General features: G+C 39.7%; 2 protein-coding genes and 1 long non-coding RNA gene across 12 annotated transcripts in view; 2 read left to right on the plus strand and 1 right to left on the minus strand.

The window, feature by feature from the left end:
- The window catches only part of CD274 (CD274 molecule), a 214,385-nt gene that overhangs the window by 79,173 nt on the left and 116,138 nt on the right, over nt 1-19,074 (minus strand). The window lies entirely within an intron of this gene.
- Nucleotides 1-19,074, plus strand: part of PLGRKT (plasminogen receptor with a C-terminal lysine) — a 65,357-nt gene that overhangs the window by 3,290 nt on the left and 42,993 nt on the right. For both annotated transcript variants that reach the window (XM_037492815.2, XM_054689632.1), the window contains exon 2: nt 888-974. In XM_037492815.2, coding sequence (XP_037348712.1) covers nt 894-974 — 81 coding nt within the window. In that variant the 5' untranslated portion in view covers nt 888-893. The remainder of the gene's footprint in view (nt 1-887; nt 975-19,074) is intronic.
- Nucleotides 3,597-16,990, plus strand: LOC129144914 (uncharacterized). The gene is made up of 3 exons (XR_008549729.1): nt 3,597-4,399; nt 5,024-5,083; nt 16,890-16,990. It is a non-coding gene; the product is annotated as an uncharacterized LOC129144914 (long non-coding RNA).

The raw sequence follows: 19,074 nt of genomic DNA on the forward strand, positions 1-19,074 counted from the left end.
AGGTGTGTATTAAGGGGCAGGGATTACAGGAAGAATACTGATATACTGACCTTAAGACACATAAAACTTCTTAAAACACAAATGCAAAGGAGCACAGAGAAATCTGTCCTCAGGGTTCACAATGCATCTAAATTACCCCTCCTTAGAAACAAAGGATCTGCCATTCAACTGTACAGAAGGAATGTGCTTGCTTCAGCACCACATACGCTAGAACTATACAGAAGGAAAGAGGATGAATGGCATCAACATTGCCCCTCACAAAAATGAGAGGGTTTTTTTGTTTTTGATATTCAGTTCTTTAATATTTACAGTGGGGAAAAAAGTCAGGAAACATGGAGTCATTCATTTACTTAACAGAGAAGATTCTTGAAATCAGCCAGTTCAATCAGCTGTTCTTAGATGAGTAAATGATAGGCCAGAATGGTTATGTTGCCACAGTCACATACAAGTTAGGGGCCAGGACTAGAATCCACAATGTGTTTCCAGGTTAGAAATTTTTCTTTTTCCGGGCCTCCCTGGTGGCGCAAGGGGTTAAGACGCAACCTATGAAGCTATCCGCAGCCTCTGCAGCACCAGTTTGATCCCCGCCAGGTAGCTGCCCACATGGCGTGGCAGACCTTTCTTGACTCGCCCGCTGCTCCCCTCAGCAGTGTCTTTCAGTCATTCTGCCTGTTCTGTTTCCCAGTCTGTCTCTGGTGAATCCTCTCACCCTCCACACCTCTGGCCTGTACCCCAGTTCTTGTATGCATAAAATAAATAAATCTTAAAAAAAAAAGAAATTTTTCTTTTCCTAACTTTGTCATAAGTTCATGGTAGCCTGAAGCAGAGCATTTGAAGATGCATGTAGAATACATTGTTGTAATCCTCCTTGCTTTTTTACATTTTAGGTCAAAATGGGGTTTATACTTTCAAAATCTATGAATGAGAACATGAAAGCCCAACAGGAGTTCATGCTTATGAATGCTCGACTTCAGGTACATTTTCAATTTCTTAAGCATGTATGTTGTTAGAGTGATTAAGATTTCTGTGATGTGTGTTCCAGCAGTGTGTTCTCTTTGACCCCCAAAATCTTTATCCTCAAAGCCAAGGTGAACTGCTTTGCTATTATCTGGTGAATGGGTTTGTTTTAAATCTCTGATCTAGATATTTGTGTAAAACTTTACATATTGCAATAAATAACTTTATTGTGTATAACAGACAGAGTAATGGCTCTTTATCCCCCAAAGATAACTGCATTCTAATCCCCTTTGACAATGTTACCTTACATAGCAAAAGTGACTTTGCAAAGTGACTAAGGAGATGGGCAAGTTGGTGGATGGGCCCAGTGTCATCATACTGGTCTTTATAAGGGAAAGAGGGAGGCAAGAGACTTAGACTCAGAGAGGAAAAAAGAGAAGGAGATTATGGTGCTGTGCTACTGGCTTTGAAGATGGAATAAAGGGCTGTGAGCCAAGGAATTCAGGTGACTTTTAGAAGCTGGAAAAGAAAAGGAAATGGATTCTCCCCTAGAACTGAGGGAATGCAGTCCTTCTAGTCCATTTTGAACTTCTCACTTCCAGAATTGTGAGATAATTTGATAATTTGGTATGGTAGCAATAGAAAGGTATTGCAGAGTGAGAAAATGCTCAAGAAAGGATCAAAGTAGTCAAAGTAGAAGATTGTTAACTGCCTAATACAGCTTGTCAAAAAATATTTTAAAATTTTGTATGTCAAAATTGCATAATCAAAGTTTAACCAATTATTTTCCTAAGATTTGCAACAAAGGTCTCGGCCTCAATGGTTCATTTTGGCCCTGGGAGTGGAAATCCTTCTGTAAGACAGCATAGTGAGTGGTTATAAGTGAGGACTAAAGTCAGACTGCTTGGATTGGAATCCCATGTCCCACCTGGACTAACTGCATGACTTGTGCTTTAGTGTCCTAATTTATAAATTGGAAGTGAATGTTTCTCTTTCAGAGGGTCATTTTGAGAAGTAAAGAAGAGAGTGTACAGAGAATGTGTAGAACAATGCCTCAGGTCTTTAGATAATGTGTTTCACACTATAAGTATTAGTTGTTGCTGCTATTATTATTACTGCAATAGAGACGAGAGTGATTTGTGCAGGATAATGATTTCTTTTGGGTGAGTGGAACAACTGAAAAAAATAGACAACTGAATTACTATAACAGAACAGTGTCCAAGGGGAGACCAAATATTAGGCATATGAAGCAGCCAGGTATAACCATACTCAAGAAAGTCCTTATCTAGAAATTCTGGAAAATATGTCTTTCACATCAGTCCATATAAAGTAAGAATCTGCGACGGGTCTAGGATCTTACCCTACTTGCAAGCTAGCAAATTAACCTGCCACTATTTCATGGATGCTAGCCAAATACAGGAGGCATCTTCGTCAGAGAAAGGACTTTGTTAGTTACAGCAAAGTAAGTAGCATGAGCATGAGGTTGGTGTCAATTCCCCATTTCTTTTAAGTCTCACATAGGTGACAAAGATGGATTCTGTGCACTCTGTGGTTTGTAGCACACTAGAGGAACAATGGGTTTGGGAATCTGCCTCATTCTTCACAGTTGTTTGCTGCAGACACAACCCAGAGAAACTGTCCAAATAAAGGACAGTCTGAGCCATGTATTCTTGACCTATCCAGTAAGAATATGTAGGAACATCCAGGCCCATGTCAAACTGCCCCTCCCGACAAACTGCTCCTCAACCAGATAGACCAGAACTTTGAGAATAGCCTTGGCTTTTGTCCACTGATCTCAGTGCCCACTCTAGCTGTCACTCAGGTCAAACATCAGGAACACTACCAGCATCATCAGTTTTCAGCTTAGCTTAGTTTTTCAGAGGAAAGGTTTCAAAAATAATCCCAATTGAAACACCATCCCTACTGATAAGTTTAGCCTGTAATGACATGTCTTTTGGTACTTTTCCTATTTAACAACACCTCAATGAAAAGGATAAATAGAATAAAGCAAAATAAAGTTTAACAACTGGAATCCTTTTACCAGTTTTTTTTTTTTTTAAGTTAAAAAAGATAAATCAGGGCCTGGTGGCACATGAAGCACTATGAAGCAATCCGCAGGTACTGCAGCATGAGTTTGATCTCTGGCCAGCGAGAGAGTATTTATTTTAAATAAATTATTTTTTAAAAATAATTATTTAAAAAATTATTTTAAATAAGATTATTTATTTTAAATTATTTAAAATTTATTTAAACTTTTTAAAAATTTAAAATATATAATTTTAAAATAAATTTTAAAAAATTATTTTAAATAATTTTTTTTTAAAAAAGATAACTCATAACTCAGTAATTCGCAATATTATCACTTTCTTTCTAGGAAGAGGACCAGAATAAAGATGCAGCTACATCTTATACCATTGACGAGGTTCTCAGCTCTGGCTATACCAAATAACAAATTATCCTGTTACTGTTTGAGGGCTTTTTTCAAACTCGTGCTGCAGTGGATGCGGAAGGCTCCATAGGTTGTGTCTTTTTATTTTTTTTTTAAATCCTCCTGAGATTTATTTCTAAATATATACATTTTAAAATATTAATTATTTTTTTTAAAAGATTTTCTCTATTCATGCATACAAGAACTGGGGTATAGGCCAGAGGTGCAGGGGGTGAGAGGATTCACCAGAGACAGAGTGGGGAACCAACAGGCAGATTGACTGAAGTACACTGCTGAGGGGAGCTGAGGGCAAGACAGGAGATGCTGCACCTCCCCCTGCAGTGACCTTTAGGGCTAATGGCTTTCGCCAAGGTCCCTAGGTCCAGCTGGGCAAGGAACCAGAGCGCAGGGGAGTACAGCAAAGTTCCCTGAAAACATAGATAAGACAGATGCTTATCAAAAGATAACGACCACCAGGAACCACTACAAGAATGCTAAAAAACCTTATCTCGTCTTTCTAGAACTACAAACTTTATTCCCTTATTGTCTTTCTAAACTTCCTTTTTTCTTCTATAAAGGTCATTGGTTGTTAATTAAAAAATCATATGAAATCCTTAAACAAGGCTGACTCAAATGAAACATTACTAAACCCTGTAATAATTTTTAGGTAAAAAAGTAGTTAGTAAAACAAAAAATGCGATTATATAGTTTAAAAACAAAACTAATGGTCTATCTACTTAGGAATGAGGCTAGGTCCAGATGTAAATCACTGCCCTGTCAGTGATAAGCTAAACCCCTGAGCAAGCTGTTTTCGTTGATATTCATTGTTCCTATGCTTTTAGAAAACATATATATACTGGTCACAAACTCAAAGAAAATTACACTCAGATTTACACTCTCTCTTGAACTGTGTCTGTTTGTCATTTCTTTCGCCAACGCCCTGACCACCCTGCACGTTTCTCTCAACCCTGAGACGGCCTCGTCTATTGCTGTGCTGGTCCGCGGCAAGGAGAGGTTTGCTGCACATGCGGGTGTCTACCTGGCTGGGGATAGAACTTGTGCTGTAGTGGCTATGGATAGCTTCATAGGTTGCGTCTCAACGCCCCCCCCCCCCCCCCCCCACCCTGCCCCTCCACCAGGGAGGCCCTTCTGTAGGTTTCGTCTTAACCCCTTGTACCACCAAGGAGGCCTCTGTTTCAGGGCTCTTTCCCCAGAGACTCACCCAGGGATGATTTTACTTTTCAATGTTTAGATCCCACCCCAAACCAGTCAGATTTCTTTCTGGCTGGCATGTTGTTTTAAGCTCTCTGGGGGATTATAATGCATACCCTGGGTTAGAAAGTTTTGCCCTTTCCTTCTTTTTCTATGATGCTACAAAATTGTAATTGGTAATTAGCAGTGATTTAATAGAGTCTACATTGGAGATAGAACCAAATAAGTTTTGAATTTAAGTTAATCATGAAGTTAAGTCACTCACTAGAATTTGAGTAATGTTATTATAAAAGGCCTCAAATCATAAAGCTTTCTTTTTTTTATTAACAACTTTGGTTAAAGCTATTGTGGGGAAGATTTGCATTATTAGTTATAATGATGTTTTCAGATCATCAGCAAACTTCAGTTTCCCACTGTTTTTTCTAGCTTCCTGTTACTGAGGATGATGTTTGATAAATGGCAATACTCAGTAAACTATCAACTCAGGTAAAAATGAATACTTTCTTAAAATGCCACTAGATGGCACACCTACACTAATTTTATGTCACCTGAGTGACCAGAAAGGCATTTTGATGTTATAAAATAGGATGAAACTGGCAGCATAAAACAGAATAAATTAAAGAATTCCATATGAATAATTTGGAATAATACTTTAATAAATTAAAGAATTCCACAGAATTCATTGCTGTGCTATAGTGCTTGGAGGCAAAGCTGTTATGCTCGGATTAAAGGTTAATGTATAGGCAACAAAATAAAGATTTAAAAAATTACATATAGGGCCAGCTTATTATTAGAGTTTGATGTTAAGAAAAATAAGTTATAGTTTTAAACCAAAATATAATCATTTAATATATATATAAAATGTGCTCCATGTTAAGCAGAATTCAGAAATGCATAAGACATGGGCTCTATATTCAAGAAACTTTTTATCTAAAGTTCCTAAGGTGGGGACACAGGAGAGGTATGCTGCAAATAGCCAGATGTGTTTGTATGTATGTGGTAGGTAACCAATGGCCCCCTAAAAATGTACACATCCTAATTCCTGGAATCTGTGAATATGTTACTTGTAGGCAAAATGGACTTTGTAGATATGATTAAGGGAGCAGACCTTGATATGGGGAATTATCCCTGATGATCCATGTAGGCCTAATCTAAAAACATGACTTCTTAAAAGTAAATGGGAAATACAGAAGGGTCAGAGAGATGCGATACTGTTGGCTTTGAAGTTGGAGGAAAGCGCCCACTAGCCAAGGAATTTGGGTGATCTCTGGAAGCTGGAAACAGATTTTCCCCTAGAACTTCCAGAAAGGAATGCAGCTCTACAAACACCTTGATTTTTAGCTCACTCAGAACTATATCAATCTTCTGATGTGTAGAATTATAAGATAATAATTTGTGTTTTGTTAAGCCTTTGATTTATAATAATTCGTACAGTATTGCCTCACCTAAGGATAGGGATATATTTTGAGATATATGTCATCAGAGAGTCTGTGGTTGTGTGAATATCATAGAGTGTAATTTAACAAAGCTAGATGGTATAGCCTATAATACACCTAGTTGATATGGTATGATCTGTTGGGACTACCATGGTATACGTGGTCTGTTGTTGACCAAAACATAAAGCAATGCATGATTGTTTAGCAACATGTGATATGACTGTTTTTACAATATAAAATATAGTGTGTACTCAACATGCTTTTTCAAATATATAAAAATTACAACAGCAGATGACTATTATGAGAACTTTTTGAGATTATTTAAACCCTTACAACTTCCAACATCTGTTATTCTGTGCCCTGCCATCTGTTTGTTCATGGGTTGTTGGTTTTTTGGGGTTTTTTTTTTTTTTTGTTGTTGTTTTAGGTTAAAGCTATCCCAATATCTTAAAATAAGAAGGTACATTAAAAAAAAAAAACTCCCCTGGTGGTGCAGGCAGTTGAGCGCAGCGCTGTGAAGCTGTCTGCAGCCTTCTGGTTTGATCCCAGCCAGCAGGCGAGAATCCCACATGGCGCAGCAGACCTCTCCTGTCTCACCCGCTGCTCCTCCTAGCAGTGTCTTTCGGTCCATCTGCCTGTTCTGCTCCCTGCTCTGTCTCTGGTGAATCCTCTCACCTTCCTGCGCATCTGGCCTGTACCCTGGTTCTTGTATGCATGAATAAATAAATCTTTAAAAAATATTGTTTCCATCTTATGGTTATTGTAAATAGTGTTACTATGGAAATTCTTATACAAGATTTTATTTGAAAACTTGGTTTTCAGTTCTTTTGAGTGTATACCTAAGAGTGGAATTGTTACATTATATTATTATATGTTTAATTTATTGAGGATTCACCAAATATTCCCCACAGTGACTGCCATTTCACACTGGACCTACAATGTATGATGGTTACAATTTCTCCACATCTTCACCAATACATGTTACTTTCTTTTTTTTTAATATTTATTTATTTTATGCATACAAGAACTGGGATGAAGGCCAGAAGTGCAGGGGGGTGGTGAGAGGATTCACCAGAGACAGAGTGGGGAGCAGAACAGGCAGATCTACTGAAACACATTGCTGAGGGGAGCAGTGGGAGAGGCAGGAGAGGTCTGCTTCCCCAGGTGGGTTAGCTCCCTGGCAGGCTGGGGATCAAACTCGTGCTGCAGTGGCTGGCAATAGCTTGATAGCGCTGTCTTTAACCCCTGTGCCACCAGGAGGCCCCACTTATTTTCTTTAAAAAAAATTTGTAGCCGTTCTAGTGGATTTGAAGTAGCATCTCATTGTGATTTTGATTGAATTTTCCTACCAACAATAACATTAAACATTTTTTCTTATTAATGTTAGCCATTTTTCTATAGTCTTTGGAGAAATGTCTATTCTAGCCCTTGCACATTTTAAAATTGGATTGTCTTTTCATTATTGAGTTATAAGTTTCTTTTATATAATGAACGTTAGATACTTCTCAGATACAGATTAGCCAAGTATTTTCTCCTATTCTGTGAATTTTATTTTTAATCTCTTGATAGTCTCATTAATGCATACAAATTTTTAGTTTTTATGAAGTTCAGTTAATTTTTTGTTATTGCTTGGACTTTTTGTGTCATATTTAAGAAACCATTGGCAAATCCAAGGTCACAAAAATTTGCCCCTATGTTTTCTTCTATGAGTTTTATTTTTTTTTTTTGTAAATAAATTTATTGTTATATTCCCCATACAATTGCAGCCCCCCCATTCTGACCCCAATCCCTCCCCTCCCACCCCCGCCCCCCTAAAAGTGTCTCTGGTTCATAGTTTTTTGTTGATTTTGATTTTCACTTTCTTATAGTTATTCATTTTCCTGGTCCCTTATTTAAGTTTTCTAGATTCCTGCTATGAGTGAGACCATCTGGTATTTTTCTTTTTCTTTTTGGCTTATTTCGCTGAGCATGATCCCTTCCAGCGCCATCCATGTTGCTGCAAATTGCATGTGTTTATCTTTTTTGAATGCTGAGTAATATTCCATGGTATATATGTACCACATCTTCTTGATCCAGTCATCTATTTTTGGGCATTTGGGTTGTTTCCAAAGCTTAGCTATTGTAAACAGTGCTGCTATAAATATAGTGGTGCAGGTGTTCTTTGGAATTGATGTTTCTGTGTCCTTTGGGTAAATACCTAGGAGTGGAATTGCTGGATCATATGGAAGTTCTATGTTTAGTAGGTCCAGAAATCTCCATACAGCTTTCCACAGTGGTTGGACCAGTTTGCACTCCCACCAACAGTGCAGAAGAGTTCCTTTTTCTCCACACCCTCGCCAACATTTGTTGTTGCTAGTTTTTTTAATATGTGCCATTCTCACTGGTGTAAGATGGTATCTCATGGTAGTTTTGATTTGCATTTCCCTGATGACAAGTGATGTTGAACATTTTTTCATATGCCTGTTGGCCATTTGCATTTCCTCTTCAGAGAAGTTTCTTTTAAGCTCTTCTGCCCATTTTTTGACTGGATTATTTTCTTTGTTGTTGTTGAGTCTCATCAGCTCTTTGCAGATTTTTGTGATCAGTCCTTTATCATTAGTGTTGGGTGCAAAAATGTTCTCCCAGTTGGTGGGGTTTCTCTTTGTTTTTGTTATTGTCTCTTTTGCTGTGCAGAAGCTCTTTAATTTGATGTAGTCCCAGCTGTTTATCTTTGCCTTCACTATCACTGCTTTGGGTGATGTGTCTGTAAAGATGTCTTTGATGTGCAAATCACGTAGTGTTTCGCCTATATTTCCTTCTATGTATTTTATGGTTTCAGGTCTTATGTCTAGTTCTTTAATCCATTTTGAGTTGATTTTTGTGTATGGTGTGAGGTGGTGGTCAAGCTTCATTCTTTTGCATGTAGCGACCCAGTTTTCCCAGCACCATTTATTGAACAAACTTTCTTTGCTCCAATGCATAGTCTTTGCTCCTTTGTCAAAGATTAGTTGACCATAAATCTGTGGGTTTATTTCTGGATTTTCTATTCGATTCCATTGGTCTGTATGTCTGTTCTTGTTCCAATACCATGCAGTTTTGATGATTATGGCTTTGTAGTATAGTTTGAAGTCTGGGAGTCTGATGCCTCCATTCCCTTCTTTTTTTTTCAGGAGAGCTTTGGCTATTCGGGGTTTTTGGTGATTCCATATGAATTTCATCAATAATTGTTCTATTTCTTTGAAGAATGACATTGAAATTTTGATTGGAATAGCATTGAATCTGTATATTGCTTTTGGTAGGATGGCCATTTTAATAATGTTTATTCTTCCAATCCATGAGCAGGGGATGTCTCTCCATTTCTTTGTGTCTTCTTCTATTTCTTTTAACAGTGTTTTATAGTTTTCTTTGTATAGGTCCTTTACCTCTTTTGTTAGATTTATTCCCAAATATTTGATTTTTTTTGTTTCAATAACAAAAGGGATGGTCTTTTTGATTTCTTCTTCTTCAGATTTATTGTTTGTGTATAGGAAGGCTACTGACTTTTGCGTGTTGATTTTGTATCCTGCCACTTTACTGAACTGATTGATGAGTTGAATTAGCTTTTCTGTGGAGTTTTTGGGGTTCTCTATGTATAATATCATATCGTCTGCAAATAGTGATAGTTTGACTTCTTCTTTTCCTATTTGGATTCCTTGGATGTCTTTCTCTTGTCTTATTGCCCTGGCTAGGACTTCCAGTATTATATTGAAAAGCAATGGTGAGAGTGGACATCCTTGTCTTGTTCCAGATCTTAATGGAATTGCTTTCAGCTTTTCACCATTGAGAATGATACTGGCTGTTGGCTTGTCATAGATGGCCTTTATGATGTTGAGGTATGTTCCTTGTATCCCCAGAATTTCAAGGGCTTTTATCATGAATGGGTGTTGCACTTTGTCGAAAGCTTTCTCAGCATCTATTGATATTATCATATGGTTTTTATATTTCTTCTTGTTGATGTGTTGGATAACGTTGATTGATTTTCGGATGTTAAACCATCCTTGTGCCCCTGGAATGAATCCAACTTGGTCGTGGTGAATTATCTTATGGATACATTGTTGGATTCTGATAGCTAAAATTTTATTGAGGATTTTTGCATCAGTGTTCATTAGGGAGATTGGCCTGTAGTTTTCCTTTTTGTGTTGTCCTTGTTCGGTTTTGGTATTAGTGTAATGTTGGCTTCATAAAACGTGTTTGGTATTGTCCCTTCTTTCTCAATTTTTTGGAAGAGTTTGTGAAGGATAGGCACTAATTCGTCTCTGAATGTTTGGTAGAATTCATTTGTAAATCCATCAGGTCCTGGGCTTTTGTTTTTGGGGAGGTTTTTTATTACCATTTCAATTTCGCTAATTGTAATTGGTCTGTTTAGGTGTTCTATTTCTTCTTTATCTAGCTTTGGGTGATTGTAGAGTTGTAGGAATTTGTCCATCTCCTCTAGATTGTTAAACTTGTTTCCATATAACTGTTCATAGTAGTTACTGATTATTCTTTTGATTTCTGCTGTGTCCGTTGTGATTTCTCCTCTTTCATTGATGATCCTGTTTATTTGTGCTTTCTCCCTTTTTTCCTTGTGAGCCTGGCTAGGGGTTTGTCTATTTTATTGATTTTTTCAAAAAACCAGCTCTTGGTTTCATTGATCTTTTGGATTGTTTTTTTAGTTTCAATTTCATTTATTTCTGCTTTGGTTTTATTATTTCTTTTCTTCTACTGGTTTTGGGGTTTTTTTGTTGTTCTTTTTCTAGATCTTTGAGCTTCGAGATGAGGTTGTTTCTTTGCGTTCTTTCTTGTTTCTTGATGTGAGCTTCTATTGCTATATATTTTCCTCTTATTACTGCTTTTGCTGCATCCCATACATTTAGGATATTAGTGTCCTCCTTGTCGTTCAATTCAAAAAATTTTTTAATTTCTTCTTTGATCTCCTCATTAGTCCAATGGTCTTCCAGTAGTGTGGTTTTTAATCTCCATGAGGTAGGAAAGTTCCTTGCCTTCTTTTTATGGTTTATTTCTAGTTTGATGCCTTCATGGTCAGAAAAGATGGTTGATATGATTTCAATCTTGGTGTATCTGTTGATGTTTGTCTTGTGCCCCAGTATGTGATCGATCCTGGAGAATGATCCGTGTGCGCTTGAGAAAAATGTGTACTCCGTTTTTTTGGGGTTTAGTGTTCTATAGATGTCTGTTAAGCCTAATTGCTCTAGGTCCTTATTTAGAGCTTTGGTTTCTTTACTTATTTTTTGTCTTGTTGATCTATCCATTGTTGATAGTGGTGTGTTGAAGTCTCCCACTACGTATGTGTTTTCTCTGATGTCTGTTTTCAGAGAGGACAACAGTTGTCTGATATATTTTGGTGCTCCTTCGTTTGGTGAGTATATGTTAATGAGTGTTATTTCTTCTTGAAGTATTGTCCCCTTGATCATAATGTAGTGACCATTGGGGTCTCTTTTTATCTTTTTGAGTTTGAAATCTGTTTTATCTGATATAAGTATAGCTGTTCCTGCTTTCTTTTTTGGTCCATTTGCTTGTAGGATTGTTTTCCATCCTTTAACTTTGAGCCTACTTTTATCTTTTGTAGCTAAATGTGTTTCCTGGAGACAGCAAAAGGTTGGGTTTTGTTTCTTAATCCAGGCTGCCACTCTGTGTCTTTTTATTGAAGAGTTTAGTCCATTTACATTTAGAGTTAATATTGATATGTTAACATCTGTATTTGCCATTGTGTTTGTCTTTCCTTTGATTTTATTTATTTATTCTTTTAATAACTTTTTTTTTTTTTTTGGCCTTCTTTCATTGTTATTCGTCCCTCTGAGGTTCTGGCTTTAGGACTCCTTGTAGTATTTTTTGGAGTGGGGGTTTAGTTGCAATGAAATTCCGGAGTTTCTGTTTGTCTGGGAAGGTCCATATTCTTTCTTCAAAGAGGAAGGAGAGCTTTGCGGGATAGAGTATTCTTGGTTGGCATCTGTTTTCTTGGAGTCTGTTGGCTATGTCCCTCCACTCTCTCCTTGCCCGTAGTGTTTCTTCGGAGAAGTCTGATGTCAGCCTGATTGGCTTTCCTTTGAATGTTATCTGTTTCTTCCCTCTTGCCAGCTTCATTATTTTTTCCTTGTCCTGGATTCTTGGGAGCTTTACTATTATGTGTCTTGCTGTATTTTTCCTTTCGTCGTGGAAGTTTGGTGTTCTTCTTGCTTCTTGTATATCAATTTTCAGCTCCTTCTTCACATTTGGGAAGTTCTCTTCAATTATCTCTTTGAATATTTTCTCTGTTCCTACATCTCTCTCCTCTCCTTCTGGTATTCCTATAACTCTTATATTTCCTTTCCTCATGGAGTCAGATAGTTCCCGAAGTCTTTCTTCGTTCTTTTTCCTTCGTACTTCTCTTTCCTTTTCTGTTTTGGTTCTTTTTATTTCTGTGTCTTCAAGATTACTTATTCGTTCTTCCATTTCATCTATTCTGCCATCATTGCTTTTCCCAGAATTCTTTAGTTCTTCCATTAATTCTTTGATCTCCTGCATTTCTTTTACTTCCCTCTTTAGGGACTCAATTTCTTTCTTCTGACCATTGTTTTCCCTCTCTAGGGACTCAATTGCATTCTTCTGATCGTTGATTATTTTTCCCTTATCATTGTTTTCCTTTATGACTTCTGTCAGTTTTTTAATCACGGCAATTTTAAATTCTCTTTCTGGAAGGCTCAGAAATTCTTCCAAGTTATTGTCTTTGCAATCTGGGGGCTGGCTTTCTTTTTGTGGTGTGCTTTTTCTCTGGAGAGTTGCTAGGTTGCGTGTGGTTCTTCTCCTCCCTACTGTCTGTTTTCTAATTTGCCGTATGCGTTGGGACACTGTGTTGTTGGGACTGGCCGGCATCTTGGGTGGGCTTCTCTGTTCCCCTCTGGTTCTACCAGGAGTCATCTGTCAGTTTCAAGCAGCCTTTAATGGAGAAAGGTCCCTGTTCTAAAATGCCGATGTGGGGACACACTCCCCTGTGCGCCTGGTCTGCCCCGGCGGTGGGTTCCTGCTCCCCTCTGGGCTTGGACTGCAGGCCAGAGGGGGTCTGGCGTGGGCGAACTTCCCCTGCTCACCTCTGGCTCCTGAGGAAGCCTTCTGCAGGTAGTCTTTACTGAAGAAATGTCCCTGTTCTAAAATGGTGATGTGGGACACACTCCCTGCGCGTCTGGTCTCAGGCACACTCTTCTGCGCGCCTGGTCTGCCCCGGCTGTGGGTTCTCGCTCTCCCTGTGGGCTCAGACTACTTGTTCGGAAGGAGCCAGGTGTGGGCTAACTCCCCAGCTGGCCACTAGCTCCTTCAGTAGCCTGTGCTGGGGTCAAGTCGCTAGGTGGCGCCAGAGATCTCTCCTAGAGCCCTTGGGGAGCTGATTTTCCACCCCGTGGGACAGGGAGCAGAGCGGGGATGGTAGGGTACACCTCAACGGCTTTGGGGTGCTGTGTCTGCCTTGTGCCCCACCGTCGTGGGAAACCCACGCCCCTAATTTCGTGCCCCGGGTCTCAGTTCCAAAGCCCTCAGTTCCAGGACGCGGGCTGTAGCCCAGATCAGTGGCGCGGGAATGGCGCCTTTTGAAACCCGCTCCCCTGCCTGGGCGCCTTGTTCCTGCTCACTCAGGGAGGGCCTCCGCCGTCTCCCCGCAAGCCTAGGTCGCAGGCGCGGGGACCTGGGCAGCTGCGATTCGGTCTGGATCCGCGCCACTTTCCGCGCAGGCTTACCGGGCGGCCGGGGCTGTGTGCTGGTGCTGGTCTCCTCCTGGGGGGCGGGGCTCTCTTTAATGGCGCCTGGAGCTCACCTCCGCGGCGGATCCTGCAGGGTTCGCCTCAGCTCCCGTTCACGGGGTGTGGTGGCTGCAATAGTTCCTTTCCACTCACAGTCCCGCTTGCTGTGTCCGTTTTTCTTGTTGGCCGTTTTGGTTTGTTGTTTCCTCCTCTCTGCCGGTCGGAGAGTGCCGCCTCTGTGGGCGGGGGAGGGGAGCAGGGTTCTGCGCTTCCCTCCCTTCTCGTCCTCTTTTATGGCAACTTTCTTCTTCGGGTAGTTTGCTGGAGTCACCCGTTTATCTTCCGTGTCCCAGTTCTCACTGGGACCTGCCGCTTTTCCTCCCTATTAACTTTTTTTAATGGGAGATCTTACTCGCAGCGTCTCCTCGCCGCCATGTTGCCGAGCTTTCTTTTTCTACCTTTTCCTATGAGTTTTATATTTTCTTTCTTTTTTTTTTTTTTATAGAGGCATGTTTTATTTATTTATTTGTTTGTTTGTTTGTTTTGTTTATACATGCACTGGGTACAGTCAGAAGCATGGGAGGGTGAGAGAATTCACCAGAGCCAGAGTGGGGGCAGAGAAGGCAGAAGGACCGAAGTACACTGCTGAGGGGAGCAGCGGGCAGCAGGAGAGGTCTGCGTGCCATGCGGGACCCTCCTCCGGTGGCCGGGGAGCAGCCGGGGATTGAACCGGTGCCGCAGAGGCTGCGGGCAGCTACGCAACCCAGCGCTCAACCGCTGCGCCACCGGGGAGGCCCGGGTTTTATATTTTCAATCTTACATTTAGGTTTCAGATCCACTTTGAATTAATTTTTGTGTATGATGTGAAGAAACCAACTTTATTCTTTTGCATGTGAGTATCTATCTCAGCAGAAGTTTCTTTCTTTATGAACATAAACGAGTTAGACACTGCACAGTAAAGATTAGGGCTCGCACACTCAGTCTGTAAAGTAACTCAGAAGAAGAATTCAGGGCTTCTGAAAAGGGCATCTTGACCTGTTAGTACTTTGTGTCTAAATTCAAGAGGGTGGCAACCTACTGGTTTCTTTCTCTACCAAAATTGAGAATACAATCAATTAATTTATTAGTTTATTGAGGCATTGGGTCTAAATGTAAAGAACATAATAAATTACTTGGCTTTTAAAGAGATTTCTAAAAATGTTCAGTAAGTCTCTTTAAATTTGGGTCAAGATAGTAATATGTCTCAAACACTTAGAGGAGTTAAAAACACTCTTAAGACTTCTTCTATGTTGGGCCTCTCCGGTGGCGCAGTGGGTTGAGTGCAGTGCTGTGAAGTTGTCCGCAGCCTCTGAAGCACAGGTTCAGTTCCTGGTTGGCCAGGGAGATTCCCACATGGCGTGGCAGACCTCTCCTGTCTCGCCCGCTGCTCCCCTCAGCAGTGTATTTCGGTGCTCTGCCTGTTCTGCTTCCTGCTTTGCCTCTGGTGAATCCTCTCACCCTCCTGTGCTCTGGCCTGTACCCCAGCTCTTACATAAAAATAAATAAAAATCTTTAAATTAAAAAAAAATTTTCTTCTATGTTGTGTATGTTCAAGAGTGGAAGGATATGAAAGTAAAATAGTGAATAAAGGTCATTTGTTCTATAATAACTTGCTTCTACAAGGTAAACAAATGACAAAGATAAGTCACAAACCAAATTTATCCTTTACTGTCTAGTCCTTCCATGCAGATACTGGGTCCAGGGTCCTTCTTGCACTCAGTTTTGTAAAGGGGATACACTAGTTTTAGGTTTGTACTCAGAATTTGATGAGACAAATGAATCCAATTATAGACTATCAGAAAGCATTTGTTTTTTTTTTTAAAGATTTATTTATTTTTATACAAGAACTGGGATACAGGTCAGAGATGCAGGAGGGTGAGAAGATTCACCAGAGATAGAGTGGGGAACAGAACAGGCAGATGAAATACACTGCTGAGAGGAGCAGCAGGTGAGACAGGAGAGGTCTACTGCGCCACGTGGGTATCTCCCTGGCTGGCTGGGAATTGAACCCGTGCTGCAGAGGCTGCGGACAGCTTCACATCGCTGTGCTCAACCCGCTGTGCCACTGGGGAGGCCCCAGAAAGCCTTTCTTTGCCACCCTTAACAATAATTCTGTTTTCATAAATATGATCATGGTGAACTTAAATTCATTTTTGTTCATTACTTGAGCAAGGGGTATCACTTTACTTATTAATTCAGTGAAACATTTATTGAGTGGCTTACTCTTACTGCATTTCTTTTGAATAGAGAACAAGTATACATATATTTTCTTGTCCCTTTCTTTCTTACATTAAGAGCAGCCTACCATTGATACCCATTGTAACCTTGCTTTTTTCATTTATTAGTGTATCCTGGAAATCACTCCAAATCACTTTATAGAGATACTCCTGATTTTTTTTAACAGTTGCATATTATTTCATTGTGTGGATAAATCATAATTTTATTCAAATAATATATGGGCACTGTATCAGTTTCCTGTTACTATGACAGATTATCACAAACTTTTGAGTTAGAATAACACACAAATTAGTTATCTTACAATTATGGAGCTCAGAAGTTTGAAATGGATTTTACTGGGTAAAAATCAAGGCATCTGTAGAGTTGTATTCCTTTTGCAGGATCTAAGAGAAAATTCCTTTCCTGGCCTTTTTTGGTTTCTAGAGGTGCCTAAATTCCATGATTCATGTTCCCTTTCTCCCTCTTTATTATAGCAGTGTAGCAACTTCATTTCTCTCTAACTTTGTCCTGCCTCCATCTTTTATATAACGTAAGGACCCTTGTGTTTACATTGTGCCTGCCTTAATAGTCTGGGGTAATCTCTCTTTCCCAAAATCCTTAACTTAATTCATCTGCAAAGTCTCTTTTTTTTCACCACATTAGGTAACATAGTCACAGGTCCTGGGGGTTCAGATGTGGACTTCTTTAGGAGGCCATTATTCTATGCTACAAGTATTTTCCAATATTTTGCTATTATAAATAGTACTGTGATGAATAATCTTGTGCTTTCATATTTTTTTTTTATAGAGGCATGTTTTATTTATTTATTTATTCATTTGTTTGTTTTTTTGTTTATACATGCACTGGGTACAGTCAGAAGTGCCGGAGGGTGAGAGGATTCACCAGAGCCAGAGCCGGGAGCAGAGCAGGCAGAAGGACCTAAGTACACTGCTGAGGGGAGCAGCGGGCGGCAGGAGAGGTCTGCGCGCCATGTGGGACCCTCCTCCAGTGGTCGGGGAGCAGCCGGGGATCGAACCGGCGCTGCAGAGGCCGCGGGCAGCTTCGCTACCCAGCGCTCAAGCGCTGCGCCACCGGGGAGGCCCCATGCTTTCATATTTTTGTACTGTGGGAGATGTATCTTCCGGGTACATTTCTAGAAGTGGGTTTGCTGGATCAAAGACAGGGTCCTATGTAATTCTGTTTCGTATACTGTTTGGTATTTCTCTTAGAAGGGTGAACCAATTTAAAAGTGACTGTTATCCCCAAATTTCACCAACAGAGTATATTGTCCTGCTTTTTATTTATTTTTTTTTTTTAAATATACTAATTGATGTTAATAATAATGACCTTTTTTTTTTTTTTTTTAAAAGATTTATTTTTATTTATTTATACAAGCACTGGGTACAGTCAGAAGCGCGGGAGGGTGAGAGAATTCCCCAGAGCCAGAGCGGGGAGCAGAGCAGGCAGAAGGACCGAAGTACACTGCTGAGGGGAGCAGCAGGCGGCAGGAGAGGTCTGCGCGCCATGTGGGACCCTCCTCCGGTGGCCGGGGAGCAGCCGGGGATCGAACCGGCGCTGCAGAGGCTGCGGGCAGCTTCGCAACCCAGCGCTCAACCGCTGCGCCACCGGGGAGGCCCTTGTCCTGCTTTTTAAATTTTGCCAATCTTACATGTGGTCTCCAGCAAAAGATGGCATCTGGGCTTGTTTTAATTATGAGTGAATTTGATCATTTTCTCACATGTTTGAGGGTCATCAGTATATCTTATTTTTGTCAATTGTTTGTTCATTGGGTTTTTGTCCCTTATCCCTTTGTTCCTTGATTTTTATGAATTTTTTATACACTAGGTATCTTGATCTCTTATTTGAAATATGTCACAAATATTTTCTTCCAGATTGTCATTTGACTTTTGGCTTTGCGTATAGTGGGGTTCTGGTTTTTTTTTCTGTGAATATTTTTTAATTTTATATACTAAAATTATCAACCCTTTATTGCCTGTGCATTTGAGTTTTTATTTAGAAACCTTTTTCTTTTTTTCTTTTTTTAAAGATTTTTTTTTTATTTATTTATACAAGACCTGAGGTACAGGCTGGATGTGCAGAAGGGTGAGAGGATTCACCAGAGACAGAGTGGGGAACAGAACAGGCAGACTGTTCTGCTGTATTTCAGTGTACCAAAATACACTGCTGAGGGGAGCAGCAGGCGAGACAAGAGAGGTTTGACATGCCATGTGGGTTGCTCCGCGGCCGGTGGGGATTGAACTGGCACTGCAGAGGCTGCTGACAGCTTCACAGCGTTGCACTCAACCGCCTGCGCCTCCAGGGAGGCCCGAACCCTTTTTCTATACCAAAGTAAAAGAGGTGGTCATTCATGTTTCCTTATGTTACTCATATAGTCTCATTTATTTATAGCTAGATTCCAAATCCTCCACTTGGAGTCTATTCTCATATATGGCGTGAGATTTTGCTCTAATTTTATCTTTTCCCAAATGGTTACTTAGTGGGATCAACATTATCTATTTTATCTGGTTTTTTTTAAACCTTTGAAAATTCTACTTTATTTTTTAATTAAGTAACATTGCATCTATAACATTATATGTTTCAACTGTGCATCACCAATATCATTTGTTAAAGGCCCATCTTTATTCCCAATGATCTGAGATGTCACTTTTACTTGGTTCCTGTATATACTTGAGTCTGTCTCTGGACATTCTGTCCCAGTGGCTTGTTTGTCTATTCATTTATCAGTACCATATTATTATAAAGGTTATAGATGTTTATAGTATATTTTTAATGCCAGGTTAAACTGGTATGCCATCATAGTATTTCTTTTTCAATGTTTTCTTGGCCATTATTACATGTTTGTTTTTCCACTGAAACTTTAGTATCACTGAGTCCACTCTATAAAATAACTTATTGACTTTTTAATTGAGATTGCATACCTTTATAAATTCATTTAGGAAAAACTCTTGAGTCACCCTAGCCAAGAACAGGAGATGTTTTCCCATGTATATTATGGGGCTTAAATTTTAATTGGAGCTTATAAATTAATTGTGAAGAA

Source organism: Talpa occidentalis, unplaced genomic scaffold (genome assembly GCF_014898055.3).
Source record: "Talpa occidentalis isolate TD23 unplaced genomic scaffold, MPIMG_talOcc4v2.1 talOcc4.7, whole genome shotgun sequence".
NCBI classification, from domain to species: Eukaryota; Metazoa; Chordata; class Mammalia; order Eulipotyphla; family Talpidae; genus Talpa; species Talpa occidentalis.